Source organism: Meleagris gallopavo, chromosome 1 (genome assembly GCF_000146605.3).
Source record: "Meleagris gallopavo isolate NT-WF06-2002-E0010 breed Aviagen turkey brand Nicholas breeding stock chromosome 1, Turkey_5.1, whole genome shotgun sequence".
NCBI lineage: Eukaryota > Metazoa > Chordata > Aves > Galliformes > Phasianidae > Meleagris > Meleagris gallopavo.
This window is the reverse complement of record NC_015011.2, coordinates 45,805,857-45,816,624: the sequence shown is the minus strand read 5'-3', so window position 1 is coordinate 45,816,624 and position 10,768 is coordinate 45,805,857. Positions and strand designations below refer to the sequence as shown.

The window sequence follows — 10,768 nt, the reverse complement described above, 5'->3', positions numbered from 1 at the left end:
ATAAACGAATAATTCATTACAAAACTGTATTTTTATTGATATTTTGTAATTAATAAAATCAGATTTGAACACTTAGTAGAATAACAGAAATGCTATTAGGGTCCATTGTGTCTTATTTAAAAGGACATTTTAAAGGGAATGGCCTGAATAAAAGAGATTACATTAGACTGATTAAAAATTTTTCATGTTATTTTCCTGACACACACATACACAAAAAGAACTAAAGAGAAGAATGCTAATAGTGAAGAAAAATATATTAATTAGAATTTAGCTATTATAAGCCAAGCAAATAAACTTGCTGCTTTCAAAAAACAATGACTACTTCTGAACCTAAAACAATTAAGCTATAAATGTAAAAAGAAAATAAACTAAAATTAGATGGATGAGTTTTACAAACTTACATGGGAGATGATTTTCCAGTAAATTCATTTTAAAACCTGTCTATATCTAAATTCATACCCTTAACTTTTCTACATTGGAAATGGTGTATACTGAGTGACAGGTATGTTACTTTTGAGACTAAGATATAAAAAAACAATATACTTCTACTTCTTATGTATAGAATTATATGAGTGTAAAAATCCTATATTATTATATCTTCATAACTAGTCTATAAAGGCAACTAAATTGAAATAATAATGTAGAATTATAGTTTCCACATTTACATGTCTCCATTTTCTTCTTCCGCCTTCATTTTCATTATGGAGGCTCTCTTTTTGCAAAGTTTTAAATTTTAAACAGGTGTAAAAGATGGTTATTAAAAAAGTAAGCTCAGTGTTCTTCTATTCATGCTTGGCAATGCAGACTTCAGAACAGGGTGTCAATCCTACTTGTAAAAAGAAATATCTATCTGAGGCCATTAACAGTAACAAACAGGCCGTACCTAAGGAAAGTGCTTTACCTTGAAAATGTCCAAGATAAAAGAAACAGATCTCTAAATTGTTTTGCCTACCAGGCACTTTTGGAGCTTCTCTCAAAAGCTCTCATGTATAAGTAGAAAAGTTTCTTGTGGATAAAAGAGAGCTTTGTAAATTAGATAAGACTTTAAACATAGAGACACAACTAATTGGCTGACAGAGGTTTCAGCCAATGTGGCTACCTCAGGAACAATATTTTCTCAGGTCAAGCTTTATTAAACTTCATTTCCAACATCACTTTACTACCAGTCTGAAATGGCAAGAAACAAATATGTATGTATGCAATGAATAAAGTTGGATTTAATTTGAGCCCAGAGAGTCATAAACCAAAACATCTTTTTCAATAAAGTCTGAGCTCTGAGATAATTCATCTAGCTCTATTTGTGAGGCCGCTACCACAATTAAAATACATTTAATCCAGGACACACAGCACCAATGCTCCACTCACTGCAAAGATGAGCTAAGCTGGACAGCAAAGAAAGCAAGTAGTCAATGAAAGGGCTTGGAGCCTTTGTACCAGGGGAGGGTGAAGAAGGGAATTGTCCTTTCCAGAATCATGGAATCTCTCCTGGAACTGCCTGCAAGGAGTGCAGCCCCACACAGTTTTGTTCTGCAGGAGAAGACCCAAATAATCCATGGCCAAGAGGATATTGCAGATGCAAATCATCACAATTTGATCATAAGTGTAATGCATTAAATACATTGCAATCCTTACAAGTCATGTTAAGCCCCAAAAACACAAAACGAGAACCTAAGACATATTTTGGCATTTCTATATACCATGTCTTTCTGTTCCCTACGGACAGCTCTAGATTTCTTCTCACAAAACCAGTTCAGCGAGGGACTGCTGTAGAAACCCAGTCATGTCACCTTCGGGCAACAAAAACTCTCACTGTACATTAAGTGATAGCAGCCTTCTGGATTAATCTTGATCCTGATGCCACTGGCAGACAAAAAATGTCTGAAAAATAATTGCAGTTTAAGAGCAATTACTGTAAAGAGAAAGGTGACTTTTGACATATAGGGGACATCTAGAATGAAACATTCACTGTGCTTTTAAATCTATCTCCTGTTTGTTTTTTCCCTTGAGCCTAGTGTCCTTCAAAAGATTTTTTACATTTTGATTTGTGAAGATTGATGGCAAAAGCCATACTTTTTTCAAATCTAAATCAATTTTTCAGCAACAGTTCCACCAGATTTCTTAGACTACCAGCTTTACACCATCCTGTTAACGGTTGGAATTTGTCAACTCAAAACCATATTTATTTATGGGCTCCTTCAGTCAATCAAAAAGGTTATTTTTAGAAACTGTGTACTGAAATTTGAGTTTGGACTTTCTTGATCCAGATTTCCGTGCATCTCCTTATATTTTTATGTAAAACTGTCCCTGTGCTGTAGATTGGACATAGTGTCTGAAAGCTGAAACAAGATTTTATCAACAAGATAAATTTTATCAACAAGATTTATTTTGGATACAGAGCACTCTCTGCAAAAGGATAGCTGTTTATTCATACCTATACGTTTTTCTGTAGAAAGCTGCTGAAAAAGGACTCCTCTTGCTTTTTGCATTAGATCATTAACTAACAATAAATCTTTGTGAGGTCAGTCTGTTTATAACCTCTTCTGACTGAACTTGGATGAGATGAACAGCCCTATGTTCAAATTAAATAGCTGGAAGCACTTCACTCATAATACATGTGATGGGCTTGTATTTCAGTTTGTTTCTCTTTTTGCAGGCATATTTTCTGTCACTTTGATGTCTCCATCCATGATTTGTGGATGCAATCAGACACAGTGCTTACACATTAAATAACAAATTGTACCTGCAAATGATGGGATATTATGCTATTTGTGAAACTGCATCTCTTGCAGGCTGAGTAATTTGTACTTTAAGTTCATTAGTTGTAGTTATTTGCATACTGAGTAATAGCATCAGGAAAGTGAGAGACCGAAATAACTTACATGGAGCTCATGAAAGCTACAGAATACTTGATATTAGTTACAGTAGTGACTAATATCCAAGTCCTAGTTTTGTCCAAATGCCAGTTATTGAGATGGGGAAATTCATGTCACTCTTATTCACATCTTACTGTTTTACTCATTGTAGCTCTAGCACGATAAATAATTCTCTTCCTTATGTCAAGGGATTGGGACATTTACATAGTGTTTTTCATGACCTTGAGACAGATACTGGCTATCCTTTATTTCACTTTGCATATACATGAGTGCAAATGTGTTTGTGCGTCTGAGCAGGTTTTTTGTTTTGTAAGGATATGACAATTTGAGGTAATTAGAAGAAATAGGGTCCTCCATCATTATTAAAAAAGGGAATGTAATGGGAAAGAATTTTATCTCCTCTTGAAAATATTCTTGAGTATGTTTTAAAATTCAATCAGTAAGGAAAGAAAGAATGTGTAATCTGTAATACATACAAAACCATATAATTGAAAATGCATTAACATGTAGAAGGAAGATCCCTCAGTTGGCAGAAACTGTCACTGAGCTGTTGATTTTAAATGATAAGGTGACAGCCAGCAGTCTGACCCAGTGCAATTAAAGGAGTCACACATTATTATAGAACAGAAAAGGAATATGTGAACAGTGTCAGAATTAAGATACTCATTGTCAGCAACCTATAATTTTTTTTCAAGCTAGAGAGCAATATAATTTATCCTAACGGGAATCCTGTTAGCCATAAGTAACATCCTCCATGTAGCCTGACCTACTGTGCCTGAACATTATGGAGATCATCACACACACAACTATCCTGGTGCTTCCTAGTGGCAGGGTGTGCACTGGACATATGTTACAGCAGGCATGCACACAGATATCTGCCACTCTAAAAAAAGGCTCAGAGAACAGCCAACAGAGTTTTGGTGGTGGAAACTTCTCCTAGCCACCCTTTTCTCTAGTAGATTGAGGGTTTTGGTATGTGCAGAGTAAACTCAACTTGAAGGAAGGGATTTGAAAACGAAAGGAAAATGACAACTAGCAAAAAAGGATTACCTAGTTGAGCTATTTTCCTGACCTGCACCCTGCTCCTGACTATCCCATAAACTGCCCTGGCAAGCTTCAGGTAGTAACCTGGACACTGGCTGAGCAACCTGTTATAAACTGTATGTCTTGATTAAGTTAATATCCACAGCGGCAATATATTACTTAGAAAGTTTTGTCTTTTCAATAAATGAATGTACTGAAATCAAAGCCGAAATAGAAACTTATAGTCACTCAGAAGGCAGTGATTTTTTGATGCACACTGCTCCTCAGAGAGACAAATTACATAAGCTAACTTTATAAAACACCTCTCCTAACTGAGCTCTGCAAATGCCACTTGAGGGCTGGAAGTCAGCCTAATTCTTTTCTGCCTATGAACCACAATCAGCAGCAACATTTATATAACAGGACCCTTGTGAACAATTGCAGTGATGGTGAACAAACCAGAAAAAACCAGAGCAGTTTGACATAATTGTTTTGGCTCTGCAGTACTAAGAAAAACAAGAAAAAAAAAGGTAGTAGATGTCATTTCTGCCGGAATAAAAGATGCTAATATTTGACTATGCTCAAGAAGAACAGCTGTTGATTATAACATCTCATATTTGCATCATCACTTTTTGAGCATAACTATATTTGAAGTTTCAGTCCATGAAGATCTTGTTTTTTTTCCTACTCACTATTTCTAACTTTTACCTCACTTTGACATAGTCATAAGTCTATTTTGGTTTTACACTCAGGGACGAGTCAAGAGTCATGGAGATACTATATTGTGTGCTCTTTCTGTCATCTGTAATTTCTCTCAACATTCATCATTCTAAATCAGGCTCCAAGTTGCTACTAAATATATGCCTCTTACTGAATACATGGTTTGAACCCCTAAAGTCCTGTTCCATTAGCGCAACGGTACAGCCACATCAAGAGAAATTGCTTTATAGATCTCATACTACTTCAACATGAACATGCACATCTCCTCCAAACCTGAAAAGCCATGAAATAATATTATGCAGTAATTCCATTATATCAGCTACTGGAAAAGTAGTTTCTTAATTAACTAGTATTAACTAGTATTCTTAAGTTCCTGGTTCAGAATATGCCTGCTAGTAGATACTTATAACAAGAGTGAAGCTTACACTGAACTTTCCTTTCCCCTTCTCATCTTTCTTTATTTCTTTAGAGAACACCTATTGTATACACCAGCTGCATATTCAGCCAGGTGTTGCCCCAAAAATGTCAGCTACTGCTTGAGGCAGGGAGCAAATGCAATTTTGGGACAGACTGGTGACAGCTTGACACTTATAGTGGCAATGTTTAAATTTTTAACCAGGCATGCAACAGAAAAACATACAGTTTGAATTATTCCTGAAAAATGCAGCAGCATGCTAACCTAACATCTTACAGCTGGGATATGCAATGACTGATGTGGAGGCAGCAGCCCAAAGGACTGCCTTCCATGAAATATCTTAAACTAGTTCCTGAAACATTCAGTAACCATCAGGAGACTTGCTTGTTAGGTCAGAAAGGAATGCTTTAAAGCAGTTCATTACTTCTACATGGAAAAATTAGTATACAAAAATAGGAAAAGTATATAAAATATAGGGTCTGAATGTTTCTTTCACTGCTTAATAGTTTCTCCTTCTAAATTTCTACCTATCAGTTTCTACTGATGTGCCCAACTTTTTTTTCAAATAAAGTTTGTATCAAATCAACTTCCAACTTATGAATTAAACATTTGAGACAAAATGTGAAGCAAAACATATTTAGTACTTTTCATAGCACTGTATGAGTAGTTTAGTGCAGTCATAAGAAGCAAAATTAAAAAAAACAACACAACAACACACAAAAACATGCCAAGCTCAAATTAAAAGTGGTCTATTCCTGTGCAGCTATTTTCTACCCAACATCAACATCCTTTCATATGTACAGCACTTACTTAAACCTAAGATGATCTTTTTCTTTTAAGAATTAGAAATCCAATTTTATACAGATTTTTTTCTAGCAGCATGCTATCTCTTCCTTGCATTTGCATTGTGTTTATAAATCTTTATACCTGTGAAAAATGTAATGCACTCAATTTAATTCTTAGTCTTCATTTTCTCTTGAAACGACAAAGTTTCCAAAAAAATGCTGGGTTTTTGCTATCTCAGAGGGATGAACAGTGTATTTCAAATGATAGATACAATCTGCATTTTCTCTTTATATGAAAGTGATAAGTATATTTTTCTTGGAGTCAATGCGCTGATCTTAAGGCTATTCAAGATTTGGATGAATATGAACCATACGCTCAGAATGTAGACATTCATATCATACCTCCAGTTAACCATTGCCAGTCACCTTTGGCAGGCATTGGTCCTATGTAATGTTTAGAGAAAGTATCTATGCCTGGAAATAGGCATTGCTATTGATACCTCAACTCTAATGAGAACTTGCTTCCTTTGAAGATTGATTCTTCATTTTACTCAATACACAAGTCTATTTCAAAGAGTGTTAAAAAATTTAAACATTGTGGTCATCAAGAATCCCAGTTCAGGATATCATATTTATTTACCTCCCTTGTGAAACACTAACAGATAGAGTAAACATTGAAAAGCAGGGAGAAGGGTCAGAAAATGAAATATGCTGCTCTCTTAGGTTATCCATTCACTCTTAGACCTCAGTTTTCTACATCTTTATTAGTTCAATGATGGGTTCCTTGGCCAGAAATCCCCTTGTTCTTTAGCACAAAAACCACCATAACTTGCATTGGAGAATGGTGTGATATAGCTGAAGAATCTGAATGTGAATTTGTTGAGCAATACTGGTAAAAATGTTATAATAATTTTCTACAGTCAGAAACATATCTGTTCAGACCTTTCTCAGCTACACGATTCTGACATTGTGCCTCAAGTTATCTCAACATTCGTTCATTCATTTCAGATTCACTTTTTCATTCCATGAAGTTAAGTAAACATTTATCTCCCTGCACCCACCATTTCCTGGGTATTTTGCTGTGTTATGCTTGTCAGCTAGTCACTGCAATGCATTATTCTTTTACAGCAATGTTTCTGAGGAATGTGGCTTCAAAACTGCATTGTGAAGAGGTCTGTAAGTTTCCCGTCTCTGATTGCAAATTGAAAACAGGACTAACATGATCAAATGTGAATGTAAGGACTGCCAGCTGCCAAAGAAGAAAGAACCTACCACCACACAAATTCACGGAATGTAAAAATATTTCTCTCAGTCCAGCAGTAACAACCTGTTGTTTCTGTATACGTTCTCTGGTCATACAGACAAACAATCCTCTCATTTTATCTATGAGCAAAGTTTTCCAGTGGAAACAATATATCTAATATGAACAACAATTAGAAAAGACATCTACTTTTAAAATATTCCAGAACTGAAACCCTGCATGATTAGCAGTCTCAACAAAAAGGAGAAGTAGAAAATCATGGGAAATAATCCAGGCATTAACCAATCACACCACACAGCTAAAATCTAAGTGCTGTGCAGCACAGTTGTTACTCTGCAAAAAGGAAGAGAGGGTGTACCAAGAATGTACTTATTTCTTTCAGGATTATAATACAATTTAGAAACTAAAGTGATCATAAAATATTCATGCTAGAGTTTAATTTTAGGCCAGAGTCATAAGTTTTAAAAGACTGGTATCCTAGATTTTAATAATATTATCCTGAGAGATGAGTGATGAGCACAGCCTCATATGGATCACTCTTAGTTTAGAAAATGTACAATTATTGATGCCAGCAAGAAGTCACACCAAGGCCAGATGAGATTAATAAGAAATCAAACTGCACGTCAGCATAATAGAATAGCATAATAGAAACTGAAATGAATAATCAAATGGGCAGAGTATTCATGCAGTCCAAGCAGGAAACTCCAAATAAATGAAAGGCACAAGGAAAGTCTATCGTAAGCACTTAAACCATGAAGTTGAAAAAGTTCTTTGTGTAGAATGCTGCAAATTTCATAATACTTAAAATATAAAGGGATTTCATAACTTTCACCACAGTAAAGGGCAAGAATTGAAAAAAATCACAATATAGCAAGATTAGTTCAAAACTGTTAGATGTAGCAACATGGAGAATTTATTTCACATTCATTCGCTACACTTCCCAAACTTCAGAGATATTTTCAATGTCTCTCCTGGTGGAGGTAGGGCACAATTCTAAGATATGAAGCTGTACAACCACAGCAGCATTCCCATGTTCTCAGATCTTGTTTTGCAACGCTTTCAACCATTGGTATTTTTATGGGAAGCATATACAACAAAGAAGCAAAGGCTGTCATTTGAGACACCCAGCAACAACATCAGCACCAAAGATGCTACCTTCCAGATTATCTGAAGGAATAATTTAGGGCAACTCTTTGACGTAATCAGTGACATGCACTTAATATCTATCAGTACCAGGTTCATTATAAAAAACGTAACAAAAAGAAACATTTTAACTATAGTGGAGAGAAACAGCTTCCATTCCTTATTCCAGTGTTCTGCAAAGAAAAATGCCTTTTAAGCACACAGGCAGAATATCTACACATGTACCGAACTTTCAGTGACAGAAGGAGAGATAATGTACAGCATTTAAACAGTTTACAAATGTCTGTAACCTGAAAATTCCTGTACAATTTGCATGAGCAGCAGGCCAACAATGCATATCAACACAAGTGTAGGCTGATCAATTTCTAGTAAAACTAAGTATTCAGTATATCTATCTTGCATGTAAATGAGACTTAAGTTCCATTTAAATACGCTCAAGAAGGAGTATTTAAATTTAAGAAAAAAAAAGACCTAGGCAAAAAATTTTGCATATCTTATTAATACATTTTTAAGCAGTTTACATTCATTTTACACTCCTATCTGTAAATGATTCACTGTTTTAGGACATTGTGTTAGAAATAACATTGACATAGGAAATTCATACAAACTTTTCAATTATTTTAATGTTTATGATTAGAACTACAAGGGAGATTGTAGTCAGTTTTCAAACTACCAAAATATCTCCTGAGACCCTACACCTTAGCTGACAAGAACCGGAAGGCAGGGGTCTTGATAGGTCTCTGAAACAAGTGCCAAGATCCTCATCAAAGAGTGGAACAGGTAAGAAATGTATGTGCAGAAGTGAGCACTGCACTGAGAAGAATTTAGGCCATCCAAAACCAGCATTTGTTTTCTCTGTTTGCACAACTCAGAGGATGAAATTCTATGGCCTACTTGTGCATAAGATTGAAAAAGATGACTCTAACAGCCTGTGTTGGACTTCAATCCATGTGTCTGATTTTCCTTTAGGCTATGCTTTCCTGCTGCTCTGGCAATAAATAGTCTATATTTAGTCATGACTTAAAAGCTATTTTCCACTACTACAACAGAGACGAAAGGGTTTCAGAGTAACACAATTCACATTCTGTACAGTAATTTAAAAGTTTAAAGTTCTTTTTTTCAGGGACATTCCTTTACCTCTTTTTCCATTTGAATTCCTTCTGCCCTGATATTTCTTTCAAATACTTCCCTTTTTTCTGTCTGTGGATTGGATTTTCTGTATACCAGGATGTAGTCAATCCGACATTTTCCATCTCTAAAATACAATCCATTGGCTTTGTTTTTATCGGGTACTTCCTGTAAAGAGAAATTCAGACAATTCAGTAATGTTAATTTGCTTTGGAAGTTGTTGCATCAGCATTTGCATCAAGTTTTCAGTAATACTCAAAAGGAAAGATAAGGAATTGTGACAAGACGTCCAAGTTTTCATGTACTTTACATACAGTGCCCCTGAGGTTGTCTGAAAGAAGTACAAATTTCCCTATTTCAAGACCAGGAGGTCTTCTTCGGCAGATGTTTGGCCATATAAGTATGGGATAGGAAAGAACAGAGAATGCAAATCAACATTCTTCTCCCACTACTCTCTAGAAAATTGGGAATAACTTTTTAAATTGAAAAAAGAGCAGAAAATAGTGTAAGTGAAATCTGAAAATAAAAGAACTTAGTATAGTGGAATGTCTATGTACACCTGAGAAGAATTATAAATGGCTTGAACATTAACTGTACTGAGAAACACTAAGTTTGGTACGAAGTTTCTCCTTGCTTTGTGATTACAGTAGTTCCTCTGCTTCACAGGACACAGTCTTGTGCCTTCCTCACTCGTAACTCAGAATTTTCTTGGCTTATGGAAAAGCTGAGGCAACCCACTAGATTTATTTGAACATAATTTCTAGTGTTTGGTCTAGTGATACATAAAAGCAATAAGTAGTATTTCTTGATTATTTCCATCAAAGAATGTGCCTGTTCATATTTTTGCTCAGAGAGAAAGAAAACATTGTTAATAAGAGGTCAAGTGGGCCCTTCTAATGAGATCCAAGAGGCAAACTTGGTCTGTTTTAGAAATTCATGATATGTAGTCCTCTCAAGCTTCTCCTCACAACTAAACACTACTTCTACATAATACAAATTTTGCCCAGGAATTAAATTTTTTCCTTCACCCAAATTGAAACTGTGTGGCAGCTGGTGAGTTTGGAGAATTTTGTTGAAGTAATGAATACAGTAAATGATATGTGAAAACAAACAGCTCTCCCTCAGAGAGAGATAATGGGTAGGGACTTCAGGGGTATCAAGATGAGTTGACTTCAAGCTGAAGAGAGAGTTAGGCTAATTCCTCTTTCTCTTTCTACAATTTTCTCAATCGTTCCTGCCATAAAAGCCATGCTCGATAATATATGATCCAATCCCCAGGAAAAAAAAAAACCACTAAATTGCCTTTCACTTATAGGAGAAATAGGGAATTTTCAGAATACTTGCAATTAGTAGAATTGCTCTTTAACTTCAGTTACAAAAAAAGGTGTTAATAATACCGATAGGCCAATTGATTCTTACA

General features: G+C 35.3%; 1 protein-coding gene across 1 annotated transcript in view; it reads right to left on the bottom strand.

Moving 5' to 3' along the window:
* Positions 1-10,768, bottom strand: part of ANO4 (anoctamin 4) — a 116,699-nt gene that overhangs the window by 80,207 nt on the left and 25,724 nt on the right. The window contains exon 3 of the mRNA XM_031553997.1: positions 9,358-9,516. Coding sequence (XP_031409857.1) covers positions 9,358-9,516 — 159 coding nt within the window. The remainder of the gene's footprint in view (positions 1-9,357; positions 9,517-10,768) is intronic.